At 41.6% G+C, this 25,397-nt stretch overlaps 1 protein-coding gene across 1 annotated transcript in view; it reads right to left on the reverse strand.

The window, feature by feature from the left end:
* Positions 1 to 25,397, reverse strand: part of IPO4 (importin 4) — a 171,942-nt gene that overhangs the window by 56,601 nt on the left and 89,944 nt on the right. Inside the window, exon 19 of the mRNA XM_040354677.1 lies at positions 23,157 to 23,263. Within this exon, the coding sequence (XP_040210611.1) occupies positions 23,157 to 23,263 (107 nt within the window). The remainder of the gene's footprint in view (positions 1 to 23,156; positions 23,264 to 25,397) is intronic.

A 25,397-nucleotide genomic window follows, 5' to 3' on the forward strand; every position in this document is an offset into this window, starting at 1 on the left:
ACTCTGTAGCTCAAAAAATGCAACTTATAGAATTTTTTAAACGTCGCCTATCTAGATTTTTAAGGGTAAAAGTTTGACGCCATGCCACGAGCGGGCGCAATTTTAAAGCGTGACATGTTGGGTATCATTTTACTCGGCGTAACATTATCTTTCACAATATATAAAAAAATTGGGCCAAATTTATTGCTGTCTTATTTTTTAATTCAAAAAAGTGAATTTTTTCCAAAAAAAGTACGAAGTGTAAGACCGCTGCGCAAATACGGTGTGACAAAAAGTATTGCGATGACCGCCATTTTATTCTCTAGGGTGTTAGAAAAAAATATATATATAATATTTGGGGGTTTTAAGTAATTTTCTAGCAGAAAAAACTGTTTTAGTCTTGCAAACACCAAATCTGAAAAACACCTAAGGTCTTTAAGTGGTTAAATGGAAGCTTAGAGATACATACTAATGCCCCAGACGTAAAGAAAATTCTGCAAATTTAATACATACCTTATGGAGATGCCCTAAACTCCATCGCTTTTGGCGCGGGGGTGGCATCTATGATTAATAACCTCTTTGGGACCAAGCCGTCTCCAGAGCCAGGCGGATGTCTTCCGAGTATCCTGGCTTATCCCGGGTGACATCAAGGTATTAATAATAAGGAGCCTATTTCAGGCCCGTAAGCTTATAGCACAAAAACCGGTATTCCCATATCAACCAACAATAGCGGAATGGAAAACACAAATAAGGGAAACCTTAATTAAACATATCTTATTACATAGAGGCTGTTTAGGGAAGTTTAAAAAAAGATATGGAGAAGGTGGTCTGATATTTTGGATAGATGACGACATAGGAGTAGATAAACTTATGAGCAATTTTGCATCTACTATGCTTAAAAGTACTTTTCTCTCTGACCACTCCCCCTTACTCATGCCAACCACTTTAGGTTACTTACCTAAATCTATGGGATGCAAATTTAATTATTTTTGGCTCCACCCCTTTCACCAGTCTAATCTTAAACCCATCCTGGCTTCACTCTCTGCATTGAGCATACCCTTGCAGGCACCGTCAGGGAGGGGGCTCTGTCACAGACCACAGATCTGGACCTGTTATGCACTATGTGCTAGGGGAGCACCCACACCAGGATCCAGTGCATGTAAGCAACATTACAAGCCAGCCTCGACTCTTCCATCTGGCAGGGTCTTGGTATGGTCCCCCAAAGCTTTGCAAGGAGGAAATTGATCTGAATGCTGCATGAGGTGCCACAGTGGCTATGGTGCAGCAAGAATCTGGACACAAGAATCCTATTGTTGGAGTATTATCATTTAGAGAGAAACTCCATAAAACAAAGTAAGCTTCTCTCAGAAGAGTTCCATCACCTAAAAATACTAGCAAAAAACTGGCTAGCTGAGAGTGGGAGAAGTTATAAAAGGGGATGTCTTGGCAGCTTTATTTTTTCATGACCGAGGGTAAAACAAATCCTAATGCCTAAACGCAATTTTGCAACTTAGACATGTGTTAGTAAAACTGTAACGACTTAGGGCCAGATTCATGAATAATTGCGGCCCTGTAACGTAACCCGTTTACGTTACACCACCGCAAGTTTTCAGTGTAATTGCCTGATCCACAAAGCACTTACTTGTAAACTTGCAGCGGTGTATCGTAAACACGTCCGGCGCAAGCCCGCCCAATTCAAATGGGGCGGGTACCATTTAAATTAGGCGCGCTCCCGCGCCGGACGTACTGCGCATGCTCAGTTTAGAAATTCCCGCCGTGCTTTGCGCGATGTGACGTCATTTTTTAGAACGGCGACGTCCATTCGTATTCCCGGACGTCTTACGCCAAAACAAAAAAAAATTGAAATTCGACCCGGGAACGACGGCCATACTTTAACATGGCTCGACTAAAGTTAAGCCATGTTAAAGCAGGTGTAAATTTGCGACGGGAAAAAATTACTAGCGACGACGTAACGAACGCGAAAACCGTCGTGGATCGCCGTAAATGCTCATTAGCATACCAGACGCAGAAAACCGACGCAAACTCCACCCAGCGGCGGCCGAAGTATTGCATCCTAAGATCCGACGGTGTAAGTCAATTACACCTGTCGGATCTTAGGGCTATCTATGCGGAACTGATTCTATGAATCAGCCGCATAGATAGGACAGGAGATACGACGGCGTATCAGAAGATACGCCGTCGTATCTCCTCTGTGAATCTGGCCCTTAGTGTATATAGGTGAATTAAACCTTGTTTTTTTTTTTTTCAGGACAATTGGGCTTTCATTTGGTGGTAAACGACAATGGATTATTTCCTGTTTTTTATTACCAAATAGTAACACAAAAACCTTTTACTTTAGCTGTGTATTTCTTACAATGACCATAATCTTCCAAAAAAAAATAAAACATCTTGTTCTACTGGTGATCACTGCATCCCTGTTAAAATGTCAGGTTTTTGTTACGGAAAAAAATTAGACAAGGCTAAATCATTTCAGAACTTTTTCAACCTTTAATGTGACCTATAAACTGCACAACTCAGTTAATCAACAAACTGAAAACTTTTAAGTAAAGGAAAGTAAGAATAAAAAACTAAAATATGGTTGCATAAACGTGCACATTCAAACTAATACTTTGTTGAAGCACCTTTTGATTTTATTACAGCACTCATAGGTAGATTCAGTAAGAGTTAGGCCGACTTATCAGTAGATAAGTCGACCTAACTCAGAATCTACGCCGACTTATGTTTAAGTGTATGCTCAAACAGAGATAGGCTTAAACATAACTAAGATACGACTGCTTTCACCGTCCTATCTTAGGTTGCAATTTTTCGGATGGCCGCTAGGTGTTGCTTCCATTGCGGTCGGCGTAGAATATGTAAATGAGTTGATACGCCGATTCACGAACGTACGCCCGGCCGCCGCAGTAGTTTTACGCCGCTTCCGTAAGGCATTAGCAGGCCTAAAGTTATTCCACCTATTAGGTGGAATAACAATGTTAAAGTATGGCTGCCGTTCCCGCCGCGAGATTCGAATTTTTTACGACATTTGCGCAAGTCGTCCACGAATCGGGATTTACGTCGTTTACGTCCACGTCGAAATCAATAGGCCCATGCGGCGTACGTAGCCGCAATGCACACTGGGAAATGTAGGCGCCCGGCGCATGCGCAGTTTAAAAAAAACCGTAAAAACCGTGAGGTCAAGCCTCATTAGCATTAAACATGCCCCCCCAACACATTTGAATTAGGCGCCCTTGCCGCCGTATATTAGCAGGCAAGTATATTGAGAATCATTACTAGCCTAGCTAATTTACGGCGGCGTAGCCTAAACACGCTAAGCTACGCCACCGTATCTTTAATCCAATGTATCTGAATCTACCTATCAGTGTTTATGGGTATGAGTCTACCAGCATGGCACATCTTGACTTGCCAATATTTGCCCACTCAGCTTTGCAAAAACACTCCTAATCTGTCAGATTGAGAGGGCATCTCCTGTGCACAGCCCTCTTCAGATCACCCCACAGATTCAGGTCTGGGCTCTGGCAGGGCCATTCCAAAACTTGAATCTTCTTCTGGTGAAGTCATTCCTTTATTGATTTGGATGTATGCTTTGGGTCTTCATGTTCAGCTTTCTAGCAGAAGCCTGAAGGTTTTGTGCCAATATTGACTGGTAATTGCAATTGTTCATAATTTCCTCTACCTTTACTAAGGCCCCTGTTCCAGCCGAAGAAAAACAGCCCCAAAGCATGCACCATGCTTCACTGTTGGTATGGTGTTCTTTTGGTGCCAAACATATCTTTTGGATTTATGGCCAAAAAGTTCAACCATGGTTTCATTAGACCATAACACATTTTCCCACATGCTTTTGGGAGACTTCGGATGTGTTTTTTGCAAAATTTAGCCAGGCTTGGATTTTTTTCTTCGTAAGAAAAGTCTTTCATCTTGCCACTCTACCCCATAGCCCTGACGTGAAGAATACAGGAGTTGTTGTGACATGTTCCACACAGCCAGTACTTGCCAGATATTCCTGCAGCTCCTTTAATGTTGCTGTAGGCCTTTTGGCAGCCTCCCTGATCAGTTTTCTTCTCGTCTTTTCATCAATTTTTGTGGGGGTCAAGTTCTTAGTAATGTCACTGTTGTGCCATATTGTCTCCACTTAATGACGACGGTGTTCAATGGTATATCTAATGCCTTGGAAGTTCTTTTGTACCCTTCTCCTTTCTGATACCTTTTAAAGCGGTTCACCCAAAAAAAAAATTTTAACCTTAGATTAATGCTCATTTTGTCAAGGGGAATCGGGTATTTTTTTTTAAAATCTAAGCAGTAGTTACCATTTTAGAGAGCGATCTTCTCCGTCGCTTCCGGGTATGGTCTTCGGGACTGGGCGTTCCTATTTGATTGACAGTCTTCCGACAGGCTTCCAACGGTCGCATACATCGCGTCACGAGTAGCCGAAAGAAGCCGGACGGTGCGGCTCTATACGGCGCCTGCGCATCGACGTTCGGCTACTTTTGGAAAATCGTGACGCGATGTATGCGACCATCGGAAGCCTGTCGGAAGACTGTCAAAGAAAGACCTCCTAGAACAGCTGAACTTTATTTGGGGTTAATTAGAGGCACTTTAAATGATGGCAGGTGTTTACTGACTCCTTTTTACCATGAGTTTGAAAGTGATTGCTTAATTCTGAACACAGATACATCCCCAGTTATAAGAGGCTGTGCACACTTATGCAACCACAGTATTTTATTTTTTTATTTTTACCCCCCCCCCAACCTAAAAGATTTCAGTTTATTTTTCAATAGAGTTGTATGGTTCATAGGTCACATTAAACGTGAAAAAAGTTCTGAAATCATTTATCTTTGTCTAATTTTTTTTACTTCCCAGAAACCTGACATTTTAAAGTGAAGTTCCACCCATGACATTTTTTGTAGCCGGAAATCCGTAATCTGTCTCTTCCGTATACGCGGCCTATCTTCTTCTTCTTCTAGTGAATGGGGCACGCTGCTCTCTGGGAACTATGTGTGTTCCCAGAGAGCAGCCGCCAATTCACAAGTCGGTGCGAGACTCGCCTGTTTTCCTCAGTGTGAATGGCGGCGCTGGACCTGCACCGAATCGAGGGATCGGCATCGGGGGGCCATCAGCTCGGGTGAGTAGGACAGGTAAGTGTCCTTATTAAAAGTCAGCAGCTACGGGTGGAATCCCGCTTTAACATTATGAATTTCCCATAACTACCTTGTAATCTTTCTTGTTTTATTTGTTTAAGGCTTTGAAAGCAGGACCTTGCAACTAAGCCTAAAACAAACTCTTTCATCACTGTTCACAAAAGAATCTGTGTCCTGAACTTTAGAACTAGGAAAATAAGCTTCAACGTCCATGTGCTTGGACTCGGACACTGAAATGTATTGTTCTAGACATACAGTACAGGTTTTTTTTTTTTTTTTCATTAGGACTTAAATGAAGCTACCTTAACACCTTGCTGTTGACTGTACACATATATGCGGCCTTACAGAAGTGGGCCTTTATCAGTGGGGCTGCATATATGAGTACATGTTTGTGCTGAGAGTCCACTGCACAGTGCACTCCCAATGCCGAGAACTAGCTCTCACCAAGAGCCATGGGTCCTTGTACTTACAATCAGGAACAAGGTGGTCCAGGTTCCTGATCATCTGATCTCTTAGATAGCCTGTGATTAACTATCGCAGTGATCAGTCACTGTACAGCCTTCCCCTGTGTTTTTTTCCTCTCAAATAAAGGATACGTTGTATCCTTTTCTTCTTTTTAGTCAATAAAAATGTAAACACACAAGTGTGTGTGTGTAAAAATAAAGCTAAATCAAGGTTTGAGCTAGGTCAGTATCGGGGTTAGAGATAAGGTAAAAGAATCAAAGGACAGGGTCAGTGTGTTTTAGTTCGTATTCAGAAAAAGAAAAAAAGCATTTTTTTAAATTGGTGTCAGTGTGTTTTGGTAGGTAAAAAAAAGCAAAATGTGTACCGTTGTTTCTGGTACAAACATCAAATAACATAAACATACCGTGGATATCAAAGGTCTACACACCCCTGTTAATGTAAACCTGTCATGAAGGTAAAACTCTTAAGGTATCCCAATATAAAAAATCTCCCCCTTACCACCCCATTATCTAGACACAATATGGTCTGAAGAGTGACTTTCAGCTCCAGTGTGGAACTACGTTACCCCCACCCTAATGTATAGCTTTTCTTTGGGTGATAGAGGAAGGGGGCTAGGGAACCAGAGCTTTGTCTTCGAACTAAAAGTCAGGTATCCACATACTGAAGGGACCCTCAGGGTGCTCATAAAGTGATCTGGAATGGTAAGTGTGGGTATCTACTCTTAAAAAAAAAAAAAAAAAAAAAAGTATGTAGTTTTCACAATAAAAAAATGTTAAGCATTATTTTATAGCACAACTGTACTTTATTTCCTAAAGGAAAAAGCAACAGGTTTACTTTAATGCCTCCCCATCTCCACATATTTGCTTCCCTCCTTGAATCACCTGCTGGAATAAAAATCCATAAAAAAAATCAGCTGTATGTAAGCCTCGAGTTGCTCAGAGATTATCTACCTCTACACGACAGCAATGAACCAAGCACCTGCACTATCCCACGGAATAAGTCACATGCTCCTCCATATGTAGAAGTAGCGTATTTTCTTCGTCCCTGGCAAATTAACTGTGCAGCAGGGAAAGGAACGCGAAAGGCAACTATGTGTTAATGGAGAGAATGACAATGCACACGTGTAATTACCCACTGCTTTTCCAATAAACTACCTGGAAAGGGATGTTTTGCTAGAATTCTATAAATAAAAATCTCAATAATTTTATTAAATAATTGTTTATCATTTGGCAGTACAATAAAGGAAACCCACAGAATATAACGCAAAACCTCTGATGTAAAATTGTGTGTGGTAAAGCACATTACACATGCTGGTGCACCAACACCATTTTTGATAAAATACATAGCTTCCAACCGTCCCTGATTTTGTGGGACCTTCCCTGATTTGGAAAAAAGTCCCTCTGTCCCTCTTTTTGGTCTGATCTATATAGTTGTATATAAAATGCACTTTTTATCCTTCAAAAAGTGTTTCTCAGTGCTAAACCTTTCATTTAACTTCTAAATGGTTGCATTTGTAAATTTAACCACTTGGAGCCCCGGCCATAGACAAAAGATGCCGGCTCCTCCGGCCACTGGGGGGCGCGCACGCCGACCGCGTCACTAAGGTGCCGATGCGCGTGCCTGGCGGCAGCGATGTCCGCCAGGTACCCACGATCGGCCGTTACACAGACAAGGACGTGGAGCTGTGTGTATAAACACACAGCTCCACGTCCTGTCAGGGAGAGAGGAGACCGATGCCGTGTCCCTTATACATAGGGACACAGATCGGTCACCTCCCCCAGTCAGTCCCCTTCCCCCACAGTTAGAATCACTCCTAGGGAACACATTTAACCCCTTCCTCGCCCCCTAGTGTTAACCCTTTTCCTATCAGTCACATTTATACAGTAATCAGTGCATATTTATAGCACTGGTCGCTGTATAAATGTGAATGGTCCCAAAAATGTGTCAAAAGTGTCCGATGTGTCCGCCATAATGTCGCAATCCCAATGAAAATCGCAGATCGCCGCCATTACTAGTAAAAAAAAAAAGTCATAAAAAAAGTCATAATTCTGTCCCCTATTTTGTAAGCGCTATAACTTTTGCGCAAACCAATCACTATACGCTTATTGCAATTTTTTTTTTTTACCAAAAATATGTAGAAGAATACGTATCGGCCTAAACTGAGAAAAACTTATTTTTTTTCTAAATTGGATATTATAGCAAAAAGTAAAAAATATTGGGCAAGATCCACGTACATCGGCGCATATATCCGTCGGGCGTAGCGAATCTCTGATACACTACGCCGCCGGAACTTTTTTTTTTTTATCCTCAAAGAATGCGCGCCGTAAGTTACGGTGGCGTAGTGGTATCTTTGGCGGCGTAAGGGCGCGCCATTCAAATGGATGTGATGGGGACGTGTTTTATGTAAATACGTCTTGACCCGACGTAAATGACGTTTTTTTTTCAACTGCGCATGCGCCGTCCGTGGGGGTATCCCAGTGCGCATGCTCGAAATTAAACCGGAACAAGCCAATGTTTACGACGGTGACGTCATTCTACGCAAAGCCTTATTCACGAACGACTTACGCAAACAACGTAACATTTTTCAAATTCGATGCGGGAACGACGGCCATACTTAACATAGGATACGCCTCATATAGCAGGGGTAATTATACGCCGGAAAAAGCCGAACGCAAACGACGTAAAAAAATGTGCCGGCCGAACGTACGTTCATGGATCGGCGTATCTAGCTAATTTGCATACTCGATGCGGAATTCGACAGAAATGCCACCTAGCGGCCAGCGTAAATATACACCTACGATCCGACGGCGTACTAACACGTACGCCTGTCGGATTGATCCCTCATTCCGTCGTATCTTGTTTTGTGGATACAAAACAAAGATACAACGCGGGAACTTTGAAATTACGCTGCGTATCAATAGATATGCCGGCGTAATTCATTTGTGGATCTGGCCCCTTGTGTTTTTAAAAAAATTGTCGCTCTTTTTTGTTTATAGCAGAAAAAAAAAAAAAAAGCGCAGAGGTGATCAAATACCACCAAATGTAAGCTATATTTGTTGGAAAAATAGGGTGTCAATTTTGTTTGGGAGCAACGTCGCACGACCGCGTAATTGCCAGTTAAAGGGACGCAGTGCCGAAAGCTGACATTTCACCTGGGCAGGAAGGGGGTATATGTGCCCAGTAAACAAGTGGTTAAAAAGCCAATATAAAAGGAATAATAGTGGTATTAAAAAAAAAGCACGGGTTTAACTAATCATTTTTTGTTTAATTCTCCTTTAAGGGGCGTGACAGGGGGTGTGTCTTATGCCTTCATACTTTTTATAGTAGGTGTCCCATCTCAAAACATTAGGAAATATGCATTACCCTGCTTAAAAAAATGCTGTCTGCTTTATTTTTGATCTGTTGTAGTTCAACGCAAACAAATAGGCTGCCTTACCACAATGCAAGTTAATGCGTGATGTTAAACATAGCACTAATCCCTTTCAATTGTAAACTCTGCAAGAAGGGTCATCCTATTCCCTCTGTATTGAACTATAATGTAATTGTACTGTCCCCCTTTCATTGTAAAGCGCTACGCAAACTGTTGGCACATATACATATAAATCCTGTATAATAACAACTAATCAAGCTGGTATAAATAGGCTTTTTATTAAAACACGAAGATACTGCCTCAGCAATGCACCTTTTGTTTAACTTCCATTGACAGAAAAATTCACAGTATGTCGCAAAACCTGCTTATACTTACTTTTAAAAAATCTTTAACAATAACAAAAAAGTCGTCATATTGGCAGTAGTTACTACTTGACCCTAATGCATATAGTCATTCATCTGTCTCTCCTGAGTTGCAGCAGGCTGAATTATATTAACCCTGGACTTCAGACACCACAAAGGATGGCCCGAAGGGGGTAGAAGGCTACATAGATCAAAGTTCACCTCTTCTTCGTCTATTAATAGAAGCCTAAACTAATGCATCTGTAAAGAGCAATAAAACACTTAGAAATGATAGGAAACATTCCTTTTAAAACCTTATTGGCCAGAGGGACTACAATTTAGATAACTTTTCTACAACACACAACCAATGTACTACATTGGTTACCATGTCTGCTCAGGGACATAGCTAAATCATTAACCAAACAAACCCCTACATACAACAAACAGAGGCAACTTCTCCTCCCCAGGTACAATATATATGCTGCAGTATTATCACATACAGTAAAATATACATAACATTATCTGTGATGTGGGTGTACTGCCATAAGGATTACCCACCAAGAATTTTTTCCTTGATAATTTTTTTTAGCAACGTTCAAGTCTGAAGCCTAAATTTACTCCCACTCTTAATGCACTCCAGTCTGGTCACATGATCTCCTCAGCGGCCGGCTTTGGTCAAGAGGAGAAAGCCGAGACAACAGCTACAGAGCCTGGGCGGTGTCCCCATCTATAGACTTACTATGGAGGCATTCAATATCCGCTGTCCCTCCTCCACACTGATGCTGGCACTGGGACCGAATCACATGATCGAACCAGAGTGCCCTTAGATTAGGTAAGTATACACAACTCTCCTTTACAGGTTAGCACAGTGTATAGAATGGGGGTGAGAGTAGGTTTAAGCTTAAGCCTAGTACACAAGATGAGAAAAATAATAAGAAAAATACCCCTTGCGAATCAATCATGCGATAATCTGATTGTTAGTACACAGCTTTCAAGAGCCAATCACAACAGTTTATATAAAAATATCCAAAAGGACAAGCATGAAAATGTTTCTCGTACGATACCAGATTATACGATTTTCGATTAATCAGTACAGTATTCTTCCAAAAAAAATAAAAAAAATCAGATGACCAAGACCGCGCATACTCGAAAACAAAAGAATACATTACTTCCGAAGTTGTATTCTGTCGTACAAGAATTTTTGTAACTTTAGTAACCTCTTCATTTTTGATATGAGACTAGCACACAAAAAGAAGCGGAAGATCATACATGCGATAGTCTCATTGTGTTGTACCAGGCTTTAGTTAGCTTTTAAAAACAAAGAAGTTGATGGCACAAACTCCTAGTGCATTATCCAAGTGAAAACTGAATTTATTGATGTAAAAAGCAACCAGTAAAATGCATACTCACAAAGATGTATCAGGAGGCAGCAAGTACATGGAAGGATAACATGAGCTAGAACATCCAAGTGTTTCTGTAGCCTCACATATGCTTGCTAATGCGTTTCCCCTTTCTTCAGAGGTGTGCACCCCCGAAACGCATTAGTGTGCATATGTGAGGCCGCAGAAACACTTGGATGTTCTACCTCATAGACTGACACAGTAACAGCCAGATAATGAAGCTGTGATCTGAGCGCTTTACTGGTGATCCGAGTCAGAATTCACACTCCCTGATTCACCAGCTCAGAGGTGGTGAAGCGGGGAGTGAAGAGGGAATCCCGGGGGTTCTGAGGAGTTAGAAGGAAGATTATTAACTTCCTTCTACCTCGTTTAGACCCCCCAACACTGTTATTATTTCCCCCCGTAATATTTATGTGTGTGTGTATATATATATATATATATATATATATATATATATATATACATACACACACACACTGTGACAGGAAGTCTGGTAAATCTGTGGGTGTTGTCACAGATGGGAGATACATTTCTGCCTTGTTTAGACAATACACCAATTATTATCAGGCGTCGGCTGCAGAAGTAGCCAGAAAGGTTTAAGGGCGTTGGAAAACTTCAGTTGTTCAGAATAAGGCAATTAAGGCCTCTATAAGTAATCCAGAGGATTACTACCGATTGCTGCATCATTAGGCTTTTTGAGTGAAGGAGAGCAGTGAACAGAAATACTTCTGAAGAGGTGAGGTGCTGTTGATTTTTCTGTGTGATAAAAATCAAAAAGACTATTTGTTTTTCTGCTGTATGACCAGCAGTGTCTGCTCAGCAGTAGGCTGTGCCAGACTCCATAGATAGGTTCCTGTGTGGTGAAGGTAGACGCCCCAAGTGGCCAGGGTTTATTTTATGTTTGATTTTGTTTATGCTGTTTGGATGCTTGCAATTGTTTCCAGCAAGATGGAAGAATAAACCAAATTCTGTTTTCAACCGTCTTCGTCTGTTTCTCTGTATCGTTCAGTGTGTAGTGAACCCATCCAGAGGGTCACACACCCCCGCTACCGAGCTAATCCCTTACAACACATATACACACACACACACACACACACACACACACACATACATACATACATACACACACACAATATATATATATATATATATATATATATATATATATATATATATATATATATATAATGTGTGTGTATATACACACATGTATATATAGTGTGTGTGTGTGTGTGTGTGTGTGTGTGTGTGTATATATATATTATACAATATATTATGACGGGGGACTCGTTATTTTAATTACATTAATCACGCGGTCTGTCAGTGTAATGAGCAGTGATAATTTATCACCGCTCAATAAACTGATATCTCGATGTTTCAGTGAATTTCTGGTACTGTAATCTCATAAAGTCTCACAAGATTCCAGGATCAGGGGCCGTTCTCCCATGTTTGAAGCGTTGGTAGATCACTTTACTCCTCCAAGGGTGAAGCGATCTACTCCGCTTCATAAACCAGGCACACAGAGGAGAAAAATCTCCTCCGTGAATGCCGGAGAACGAAGCAGTGAATAGATTTCACTGCTTCATAAAAGGACACCTATGCATTTTATTAGTTGCTTTTTACATCAATAAATTCAGTTTTTAACTTGGATAATGCACTAGGGGTTTGTGCCTTCCCCTTCTTTGTTTTTGTAGTTCTACATGGGACATCCCTATCCAAGAAGGGCTGCATCCACCGGGCAATGGACTGTGTATGTGATGTGATATCGATTGGCTTTCCTACTGGTGAAGACTGCTAAGTGCTGCCTACTCATCTGCTAATACATGCATTTGCCTGGAGAACAGACCAGTCAAACATTTATCTATCTGTGGCCGATCATCCTGAATGAGAACTAATTTGCTTAAAATGAACAGCATGTCTTGTAAAGGCTTATAAATATTCTGCACATGAGCTCCAGAACAATGAACTGGCAATGTTATATATAAACAATACTGCTCCAGCAAGTTTGACAAACAGTTGTCACATACACAAATATGTTGACGTGTTTTATATGCTAGCACGGTTTTATTTAAAGGGGTTATAAAGGTAAAACATTTTTTCCCCAAATAGCTTCCTTTACCTTAGTGCAGTCCTCTTTCACTTACCTCATCCTTCCATTTTGCTTTTAACCACTTAAAGCGGAGCTCCACCCTAAAGTGGAACTCCCGCTGATCGGAACCCTCCCCCCCTCCGGTGTCACATTTGACACCTTTCAGGGGGGAGGGGGGTGCAGATACATTTGCACCCACTTCCGGCCACACAGTCTCGGGCAGACTGCGGGCATGACGTCACCTCCCGTCTCCGTCCCCCCCCCCACTCAGCTCCCAGTACACAGCGCGAGGCAGGCGTAGCGTGACTCTGACTGTCGGGGGGCCCGGGCGTGACGTCATAACCCGGTACCCGGAAGTAAACAAAGCCGCAATCGCGGCTGTCGGCATGTAATCAGTGATTTTTTTTTTCACCGATCTAATGCTTGTAAGCCTGGAGGAGAGATGTGGGGTCTTATTGACCTCACATCTCTCCATAAAGAGGACCTGTCACACTGATTCCTATTACAAGGGATGTTTACATTCCTTGTAATAGGAATAAAAGTGATCAAAAAAAAAAGTGTAAAAATAAAAAAAATTAAGTAAAATAAAAATAAAATTGAAAATAATTTTTTTTAAAAACGCCCCTGTCCCCGTTATCTCGCGCGCAGAAGCAAACACGCATGTAAGTCCCGCCCACATATTTCAAACCCCACATGTGAGGTATCGTCGCATGCGTTAGAGCGTGTGCAACAATTCTAGCACTAGACCTCCTCTGTAACTCGAAAAAAAGTTAAAGCGTTGCCTATGGAGATTTTTAAGTACCGAAGTTTGGCGCCATTCCATGAGTGTGCGCAATTTTAAAGCGTGACATGTTAGGTATCCATTTACTCGGCGTAACATCATCTTTCACATTATACAAAAAAATTGGGCTAACTTTACTGTTTTGTAATTTTTTAATTCATGAAATCGTTTTTTTTTTTTTTTTCCCAAAAAAGGCGTTTGAAAAATTATTGCACAAATACCGTGCGAGAAAAAAAGTTGCAATGACCGCCATTTTATTCCCTAGGGTGTCTGCTAAAAAAAATATATGTTTGGGGGTTCGGATTAATTTTCTAGCAACATGAAGGAGAGAAGTGCCAAAATAGGCCCAGTTGTCAAGTGGTTAAGGGTAAAAGTTTGACGCCATTCCACGAGCGGCCGCAATTTTGAAGCATGACATGTTGGGTATCATTTTACTCGGCGTAACATTATCTTTTAAAATATATTAAAAAAATTGGGCTAACTTTACTGTTGTCTTATTTTTTTAATACAAAAAAAGTGTTTTTTTTTCCCAAAAAAGTGCACTTGTAAGACCGCTGCGCAAATACGGTGTGAAAAAAAGTATTGCAATGACCGCCATTTTATTCTTTAGGGTGTTAGAAAAAATTAATATATAATGTTTGGGGGTTTTAAGTAATTTTCGAACAAAAAAATATTTTTTAATCTTGTAAACGCCAAATCTGAAAAACAGACTCGGTCCTTAAGTGGTTAAATGTCTTTATTACCTTATTTCTTCTGAGAAATTCTCACTTCCTGTTCTTCTGTCTGTAACTACACACAGTAATGTGACACTTTCTCCCTGGTGTGGAGAGAGCCTCTTGAGGGGGGAGGGGGCGAGCAGGAGTGCCAGGACACCCACTAACACACAGCTCCTTTCTCTATCTGCAAAGTAGATAGCGTCCTGACCCTCCTGCTCACCCCCTCCCCCCTCAAGAGGCTTTCTCCACACCAGGGAGAAAGCCTTGCATTACTGTGTGGAGTTACAGACAGAAGAACAGGAAGTGAGGATTTCTCAGAAGAAATAAGGACATTTAAAAGCAAAATGCAAGGATGAGGTAAGTGAAGGACTGCACTAAGGTAAAGGAAGCTATTTAGGGAAAAAAATAAAATTTCCTTTACAACCATTTTAAGTCTGGTACACACCATTAATTTATTTTCATTCAACCCAATGAATAATAAAAAAAAAACTCACAGCTCAGTTCGGAGCCGCTGTAACAACAATCTGATGTTAGTACAGCAATCTCACCTGCTGTTTTATTGTTATGACAGAGACCTTCCCCCACAAAAACACTGTGGTCAGCGCTCTCTGCCATTGGCAGAGAACTCTGATCGGGAGCCCTTTGGCAGCTGGTTTTCCAGCATGTTTGTTAGACCGGCTACCATACACACGGGCTGAGGGTTTGGCCCGTGTATACCAAGTTTTACAGTCCAGCAATGATGCACCACACATAGAGTACAGTCCATTGGTTAAATGAACTTCAGCAGGTTCAAGCTAATCATCATTAATTAGTTCCATGCCCTATCAAAACTCTTATACTTCAGAAACTAAAATCATAGCAAAATTAAAGTCATATGAGCTCCCGAGCAACTGCTCTGCGTGTCCATTCAAAAACCGGAGCTGCAGCTCAGCCCCGCCCCCTCTCTTATTGGCTCACTGGCTGTGATTGACACCAGTGGGGGCCAATGGGTCCCATTGCTGTCTCAGCCAATGAAAATGAAGAGTCCTCAGAGAGCCGAGACTCTCATGCATATCGCTAGATCGCGATGGGGCTTGGATAAAAATTCCGGGGGCTGCTGCACACAAAAGGTTTTTTACCCTAATGCATAGAACACATGAAGGTAAAAAGCCTTGAGCCTTTATAACCAGTTTAAACATTGCATATAACATATTACTTGTGTACCCACAAACATTGAGTCAGCAGGAAAAACAAATATTTTCCTTTAAATTCCTATTCTGGCCTGGATTGATACAGATCGTAGTTTCTACCTATTTCCATGTGTGAAATTAGCAATAAAGACTTCCCTGCCATTCACCAGACATGTCTGGAAAAACTTTATGAAGTGACACTCCAGTATTGCCTAATAATTAACTATGTATTTGAGTCTGTACATTATTATATATCAAATCGAATAAGTAAATAAAATAGTGTCTGCAAACGTGCAATTGTGTTCCCACAAGACATCAATTAAAGCAAAGCATAAATAATGCTGTGCCTACTATTAGAAAAGCAAAAATGACAACCAATCATCTGTTATATAGTGATATATGCACATACATACCTGTGTTATAATAAACTAAAAAACTTAATAAAACAAATGAACAAGTTTCTAGTGTTTGCTTTGTTTCATAGTATAACTCAGGGATCGACAAATCCCGGGCGCCAGGTCGCCATGGCGACTAGAAATAGTGTCCTGGCGACTTGACTTGACTTTTTTTTGGTGAGCTGGTGCCATCTGGTGGTGAGCCGTTGGTATTACAAGTCATTACCACCAGATGTGAGCTGGCGCCATCTGGTGGTGGCCGTTGGTATTACAAGTTAAGCATTACAAGTTAAAACAGCAATTCTAATGTTATTTTTCACTATTTTCACTGCCATCTTCTTCCCTCTAATTAGAACCCCCAAACATTATATATATATATTTTTATCCTAACACCCTAGAGAATAAAATGGCGATCGTTGCAATACTTTCTGTCACGCCGTATTTGCGCAGCGGTCTTACAAGCGCACTTTTTTGGGAAAAAATTACACTTTTTTTAATTAAAAAATAAGACAACAGTAAAGTTATCCCCATTTTTTTTAATATTATGAAAGATAATGTTACGCAGAGTAAATTCATACCCAACATGTCACGCTTCAAAATTGCGTTTGAACACCGTTTACATATGCGGGCGCTGCTCACGTATGTGTTCGCTTCTGCGCGCAAGCTCGTCGCGACGGGTGCGTTTTCTGGCTCCTAACTTTTTTAGCTGGCTCCTAGATTCCAAGCAAATTTGTCAACCCCTGGTATAACTTCTATAACATAGTATATCCATCCATAATTCACCACGTGTAAAAAAACGTGTATCTTGATAAACAGTTCATAGATCTGGGTTCATTGACTCCCACCACCGAAACTTCATAAAAGCCTATGTGTTCATGCACACATAGGCTTATAGCAGCATTTGGGCAAAGTTAAACCTCCCTCTCCTGAACGTGTTCAGGATAGACACGTTTTGACCACAGACCGCAGGAAACGCAAAATGAGGTTTGCATTTTTGCCATGTAGAAACAAAAAAAGATAACAGCCCTTCCAGAGAATAAAAACAGCTCCTTTTTATTGTGCAAAAATGGAAATGAAAGACATGCCATACACACTCAACCTACAGTGGGTCAGCAGATGCGTTTCACACTCCTGTGCTTAAAGGGGTTGTAAAGGTATTTTTCCCTAAATAGCTTCCTTTACCTTAGTGCAGTCCTTCTTCACTTACCTCATCCTTCTATTTTACTTTTAAATGTCCTTATTTCTTCTGAGAAATCCTCACTTCCTGTTCTTCTGTCTGTAACTCCACACAGTAATGCAAGAATTTCTCCCTGGTGTGGAGTGTCGTGCTCACCCCCTCCCTTGGACTACAGGAGAGTCAGGACGCTCTCCATGGTGCAGATAGAGAAAGGAGCTGTGTGTTAGTGGGCATCCTGACTCTCCTGTAGTCCAAGGGACGGGGCGAGCATGACACTCCACACCAGGGAGAAAGCCTTGCATTACAGTGTGTAGTTACAGACAGAAGAACAGGAAGTGAGGAATTCTCAGAAGAAATAAGGACATTTAAAAGCAAAATCAAATGATGAGGTAAGTGAAGGAGGACTGCACTAAGGTAAAGAAAACTATTTAGGGAAAAAAAAATTGTACCTTTACAACCCCTTTAAGCCTTGCTAATTGGCCAGAGTGTGTATGCCCGCTTATTTTATTTATAGCTCCCCGTCACATGTGAAACTAATCAAGAACAAAAATCCAGGGCGGACGATCTGTCCAATGTGACTACAGAGCCCAGCAAAACACGTACAACACTAAACCATGCAATATAAAACAATATGCACATATAAAAAGAAAACATTATACAAAATACAAAAAAAACAAGAAATACAAAAAAAAAAAAAAAAGGAAAAAAAACAATAAACGTGAATATAAACCAAAATGTTCAACTCAAAAAGTGTGCAAATATATATTATATACACATATACACACACACAATATATATAAAACACACACACACACACACACACACACACACACACTAGGGTTGTCCCGATACCACTTTTTTAGGACTGAGTACAAGTACCGATACTTTTTTTTCATGTACTCGCCGTTACCGATACTTTTTTTTAATGCCATGTAACAGTTTGAATGATGGGCACTGACTGATGGGGACTGATAGATGGCACTGACTGATGGGGACTGATAGATGGCACTGACTGATGGGCACTGTTAGGTGGCACCTATGGGCACTGACAGGTGGCAGTTATGGGCACCGATAGGTGGCTGGCACTAATAGGCAGCACTGATGGCACTGACAGGTGGCTGGCACTGATAGGCGGCAGTTATGGGCACTGATAGGTGGCTGGCACTGATGGCAGTGACAGGTGGCTGGCACTTATGGGCAGGCACTGAAATGCAGCAATAAATGACATGAGGAAATGCTATGCTGCAGCGCCCATCTTGGTACACCCTGCATTCGGCATCAGTAAGTATCAGCAGACATCTTGTTACACCCAGCCCGAACTACATGGGCTGGGTGTAACAAGATGTCAGCTTCTGGATTACTGTGGCCAAGTGCAGGGTGTGCTAAGATGACAGCGACCGCTCCGCCCACTGAGGCCGCCCGCCCACTCCGCCTGACCCACGCTTCCCGCCCACTGAGGCGGACCGATCTGCATACAGACGCCGCCCACCCTCTCCGCCCAAGTATCGGGTCAGGCATCGGGAACATTTGTGCGAGTACAAGTACTGGCACAAATGCTCGGTATTGGTTTCGATACCGATACTAGTATCGGGACAACCCTAATACACACACACACACACACACACACACTCTCTCTCTCTCTATCTTATCTCACATATAACAGAGAAAATCCCTACTTTTATCCTAGGTAAGTATATGTAATAACCAGCCGACCTGCTCACGTACATTTAGGAGGATAGCAGGTGTGCGTCGCAGGAGCATGCCCGCGGGCTTGATGTCCGCCGGTGACCCGCGATTGCGGTGAGGAGAGGCAGAACGTGGAACTGCCTACGTAAACAAGGCGATTCCCCATTCTGCCAAAGGACATGACAGATCTACTGTTCCTACTGATCGGGAACAGTGATCTCTGTCATGTCCCAGTGAGCCCATCCCCTCTACAGTTACAACACAGTTAACCCCTTGATCACCCCCTAGTGTTAACCCCTTCCCTGCCAGTGTCATTTTTACATTGATCAGTGCATTTTTATAGCACTGATCAATGTAATAATGTCACTGGTAAGCAAAAGGTGTAATTTGGGGTCAGATTTGTCTGCCGCAACCCTGCAAAAAAAAAAAAATTGCAGATCGCCACCAATACCAGTAAAAATAATTTAAAAAATTAATAAAAGTCCCTAAATCTATCTCGTAGTTTGCAGACGCGATAACTTTTGTGCAAAGCAGACTATATATTCCTATTTGCGATTTTTTTTTAATCAAAAAACTGATGAATACATTTTTTTTTTGCATCTCTTTTTTGTATATGTATGATAGCAGAAAGTAAATAAAAAAAAAAAACACTACCAAAAGAATGCTCTATTTGTGGGTAAAAAAAGAAGGACATGAATTTTGTTTGGCCTGGTCTTTAAGGGGGCAAATTCTTTCAGGGCTGAAGTAGTTAAAGAAGGGCACTCCATAATTACACTTAACTATCCTATTAAGTAGGGTTGTCCCGATACCGATACTAGTATCGGTATCGGGACCGATACTGAGCATTTGCGCGAGTACTTGTACTCGCGCAAATGCTCCCGATGCTTCCCCCGATACTTCCCCCCGCCGAGAGCGACCCGCAGCTCTGCTTCCTCCTCCATGCTACCACTCCCCCCCGCGTCTCCAAGTTTCCGCCTTCTGATTCGCTCCGGTGTTCCATACCGCACTCGTTAATTGGCTACGAGGCGGCACACACACCTGGTGGTGATTGGTTGCGGTCACCAGTCTTCCTGGTGATTGGTTACTGGTGAACCAAGCCTTTCACAGAGCGCCCCCCCAATCACAGTCATGTTTTTAAGTGAAGCCAATCAGTAGCTGTGTCCCGGAAGGGGCGGGGTTCTATCCATAGCGAGGCTCGGTACGCAGTAGGGGAGGCGGGCGGCCTACAGTGTGCTCCATATCATGGAGATATGTTGTGTACATGGAGGAGGGGTGCACGTTGTTTATACCGGCCCTCAATGATTTATGGAGGCTCCTTACCCTGTGCTTCTGTGTGAGAGGTCAGGATCCTTCTAGATCATGCTCTAAACTGTTGGATCTATTTTTAGATCCTGCTCTGAACTGTTGGATCTATTTTTAGATCCTGCTCTGAACTGTTGGATCTATTTTTAGATCCTGCTCTGAACTGTTGGATCTATTTTTAGATCCTGCTCTGAACTGTTGGATCTATTTTTAGATCCTGCTCTGAACTGTTGGATCTATTTTTAGATCCTGCTCTGAACTGTTGGATCTATTTTTAGATCCTGCTCTGAACTGTTGGATCTATTTTTAGATCCTGCTCTGAACTGTTGGATCTATTTTTAGATCCTGCTCTGAACTGTTGGATCTATTTTTAGAACAGCTGGCTGAGCTCCACTGTAGGCTGCTGTCGGAGCCGTTTCAGGTTCTGGAAGAATCCCAACCATGTTGTTGGGATCTACCCAGCTTCCTGATTGGCAAATGGCTCCAGATCCCAGAACACAACTAAGGCTGCATTCACACCTAGGCGTAGGCAATAGCGGCGTTTTTTTCCGGCGTTTTGTCGCGCGTATTCATGCTAATATGCGCGCTTGCATACAGCGTTGTCCGACGTTTTTGTACTTTGACGGGTTTTTTTTAGCCAATAGGAAAAACTATCATCTTTTCATCACTTGTTGCTATGTTGGTAGATTTTTTTAATCTTCTGCATGGGCGACAAGTTCTATTGACGAAACGCCCGTAGCAAACGCCCGTTGTCGCGCAAGTCGCTTGAATCGAGCGTTTCCATTACTTCCTATGGGAAATGGAAACGCTCAAATACGCGCATATCGCGCGATATGCGCGACAAAAAAGGGTCCTGAACTTTTATTGACTACATGCGATGCGCGTCAGGCGCATCGGCGTTCAGATGTGAACCATGCCCATAGCCTTACATGTATTTTGGTCCCTCTGGCGTTTGTGCGCGTCGCGCTACAGGCGACAAAACGCCAAGGTGTGAATGGGCTCTAAGAGCTGAAGCCGGCTGCACCCATCCCTCTCCAGCCCCATGCTGCAGTGAGTGCTAGAGGGGCAGAGCAGAAGGCTGATTACCAACAGTCACTAGGGACATGGCTGCATTTAGGGACATGGCTGCATTTAGGCTTCATTTAGGGACATGGCTGCATTTAAAAAAAAAAAGTATCGGTATCGGCGAGTACATGAAAAAAAGTATTGGTACTTGTACTCGGTCCGAAAAAAATGGTATCGGGACAACCCTACTATTAAGGATGCAGTAGTAAATAGGATAAATACCGTACGATATGTATAAAAAACCCTAAATGACAACATAGGTACTCACTCCAATGCACCACAAAAAAATGAAAAGGGGGAAAACAAATATTATTGGCTTATATACAAAAACACCATAAATAAATGGGGGTGAAAAAAAAGAATGGGAAACATCCCACTCAAAATTTAAACCACCCCGGAATTTTAGGATGCAAGTAGAAGATCCAAAAAAAAATCCCTCTTTTCATAAAAGACTAAACAAATCCCCACCTCTGGTAGATAGTTTGACCTTTTGGCCACTTAAGTGGATTTATGGGTCCTAGTGTCATTGACATGTTCCCGGAAACGTCCCGCAATCGATGGGTTGCATTTTTGCCATGTTTTGCATTTTCCCGTAGCTACGGTCAGGGTAGGCTAGTTTACATGTAGAGAGTGATAGGTGTCCCTGAAGCCGCACATCAAGTGTGGTATTGACAATATCACAAATTCTCCACAAATATGGCTTGTATAGGAGGGTTGCAAGAAAAAAGCCTGTCCTCAAGAAAGGCCACATGCAATCACGACAGCTTTGCCAAAACGCACCTTGAAGATTCTGAGGCCACATGGAAAAAGTTATAGGAAGCATTAAGGTGAAAAAACACAAACCTTTACAACCCCTTTAAACCCCATTGAAAATTTGTATAATGACTTAAAGACTGCAGTCCACAAACAGTCACCATCAAATTTAACAACTTGAGCAGTTCTGCAAAGAAGAGTGGGCAAATATTGCAGTTAGTAGAGACATATACCAACAGACTAAATTCTGTAATTAAAGCAAAAGGTGGTTCAACAAAATACTGACACAAGGGGGTGATCCTTTTTCCAACTCCATTATTATGTTTAAAATTTTTGACATGTTGGTGTTATATCTTTCACTTGTGTTATAAGTAAATATACAGCTGCATAAAACAAAAAAGTTAGTGTCTTCATTTCAGGCTGCAAAGTAACAAAATGTGGTTATTTTAAGGGGGTGATTCTTTTATATACCCACTGTATCACTATATAACACATGGATGGTTGCAATTTTTGCTTTTGTAATAGAAGGCACAGCATTATTTATGTATTGTTAATCAGATATGTCAATGAGCCTGTTAACCAACTATACTCCAAAGTCAGAAACACATAACTTGATATGTTGCAACATAAAAGTATGAGAGAAATTAACAAGGGGATCACAGCCACCAGGAAACTGATGCATATATAGTGTTGGGTACAAATATTCAGTACACAAGAAAGAATTGAAAAAAAAAAAAAAAAGACCTCTTGTTAGCTGGAGCCCCCCCTTTATGCTTCACATTTGCAAGTAGAAAAACAAGTTGTTTACTCAGCAAAGTAATTCACAGAGCACTTCTATTAGCAGGAGTATGTAGCTATAACATCTAAACTTTGACTCATTTGAGCTTCTCTAGGAACAATTACCACATTTATGTCTGTAGTGCTGGATATGTTTAACAATTATTGCTAGTCACCTTTGTAACCAGACCATGAGGATTTGATAATCATCCATAGTTCACCTGCAGGTGGCATGTTATTTCATACATGGTGTGCAGCCCTGGTTCACTCAGAATGCGGACTTGAAATCGCATAAATTTCAATACTGCATGTCAGTGCGACTTCAGGTGAAACTTGGCTGACATTGTTGCACCTGAAAAATAAGCGTGGCACTGCAAAGTCAGTGGTGCACATTTAGCAAGTGTTGTCTTTTTTATTCACATCAGTGAGGTGAATTGTGAACAGTGCACCGACGTAGAAATTTCGCTTTTTTTTTCCTGAAAGGATATTTTTTTTACAAATATAAAGTAGAAAAAGAAAGATAGTTTAACATTACCCCTCAACATCAGGATCTTCTTCTTCCTCCTCCTCTTCGTGAATTTCAATATCTTCATCAGCTTCGTCATCAAACAACATGAATGAGTGATTCTCATTATAATGCAGCTTTTAGCAGGAATAAAAGGAAGCAAGACACTCAAGTTAATTGACTGCAACTATAATGACGTGATTGAAAAAAAAGAACATTTTTTTTTTTTTATCTGTGAAGCTGCAATTCCAGTTTTGGCATTTAAAGCTAGGTGTCCTGTTGGTAAACTATGGGCTTAAGTTGCAGGACTTGGAACCAGTATATTTAAAGATATATGTAAAGTAATCTTGTGCTCCATGTTATCACTGCCTGAAGGCACACGTCCACAGTGCCCAATATTAAATTTATTAGATAGAAATCATCTTTGATGCCCCTCTCTAATTTACATCCACCTTGTCACCTGGGTTTACACTTGTGCGATGTGGGAACATCGCTGGTTCCTGCATTGCATCTCTCCCCAAGGCAGTTCACACTGTTCACTAGGAAAAGAAGGAAGATGTTGCGCTAGTTAATTAAATCGATCTAAACAATAAGATTGATGTGTAATAAATATTGAGGCCAGTAAACCCAAAACGATGGGAAGCAAAAAAAAAAAAAAAAAAGAAGAACTCAGTCCCAATGTGTCCACAATAGATATAGTTCATATAAAAGTGAACAAATGTTGAAGAGCAGATGTGACAACCACCACCACGAACCAGTAAAAATTGGAGGCTTACCACATGGCAAGCAATAAATGCTTGCGGCTGCAAACCCCAGCCAGGGCCTTTAGGCGATCCTCACAGGTGGGGGTGGGGGGGGGGGGGGAGATGAATGTTGAAACCTCCAACGAATCCACGATTTTTGAAGCGTGTCACAGAAGAAAACACTCAATGGTGAAGTATGTCATAAACCAGCACACACATGGGGTATATAGTGACTTAGGAACCACCACCACCAACACCCTATAAGTAGGAGGCTTACCAGAGCATGTAAATACACCAGCGAGTGGCTAAAAACCCTAGCCTGGGCCTTTGAAAATCCTGGGCTGTGATAATAAAATCCTAAGGATCCTCCGTATTCAGTAGGTACATAAAAGGAATAATAGGGCCCACATAGTGAAGTACGTTTACCACTGTACGTTTAATGAATAAACAATTTGCCAACAACCCCAACTCAAGTTGTGGGTCAGGTACATTGACGACATCCTCCTCCTGTGGGACGGTCCTCTTGCTGAGCTCCAGTCCTTTATGACATTTCTTAACAACAACACTAGGGGTATCCACCTCAACTTTGAGGCGAGTCAATCTAATATTAACTTCCTGGATCTCACAATTTCAGTTCAGGTAGGGGTTTTTTGTACGAGTACTTATTTTAAAGGTACAGATAGAAACTCTTACATCCCTACTGACAGCTGTCATCATGATTCTTGGCTGAAGTTGGTGCCAAAGAGTCAATTTTTGCGCATCAAACGCAATTGCTCTAATGAGACCGACTTCTTGGACCAATCAGCTATCTTAACAAATAGATTCTTGGAAAAAGGGTATGATTTGGGTTCCCTTACATCTACACTTGAGGAAGTTAAGACTGTTGATATAGCTGAGCTACTTAAGAGCAAACCACTGGACACTAGTAGGTTGCCCGTTGTCCCTTTTATCACCACCTTCTCTACTCAGCATTTTAGTGTAAAAAAAATTCTAAAAAAAACATTGGCACATTCTCAAGAATGATCCAATATTCGGCCCTATTCTACCTGATAACCCTCAGGTGATATTTAAGGGTGGTTCGGCCTTGAGACATAAATTGGCCCCCAATGTTCTCGAACCACCTGTTATTAAAACCACCTTCCTCAATTCCTTTACTGGTTTTTACCAGTGTAGGAAATGTCGGGTGTGTTCCCTTAGTGGCTGTACGCATAGAAGAACGCATAATTTCATTTCTACGGTCACAGGTGAACAACACACAATCAAACCCTTCATTACATGTGCGACTGAGGGGGTGGTTTACTTGCTTCAATGCCCTTGTGGGCTCCAATATGTGGGCAGAACCAAGAGAGCCCTCTCAGTGAGACTCAACGAGCATATCACAAATATTCTAGCCGGTTTTTTGAATCACTCAGTATCAAAGCACTATTGCTTGGTACACAACAGGGACCCCTCAAAGACAATCTTTCTGGGGATTGATAGATATAGCCCTCATTGGCGTGGTAGCCCACTAGTGAGGAGCATCTCTAGA

The sequence above is a fragment of the Rana temporaria genome, chromosome 1, assembly GCF_905171775.1.
Source record: "Rana temporaria chromosome 1, aRanTem1.1, whole genome shotgun sequence".
Taxonomy (NCBI): domain Eukaryota; kingdom Metazoa; phylum Chordata; class Amphibia; order Anura; family Ranidae; genus Rana; species Rana temporaria.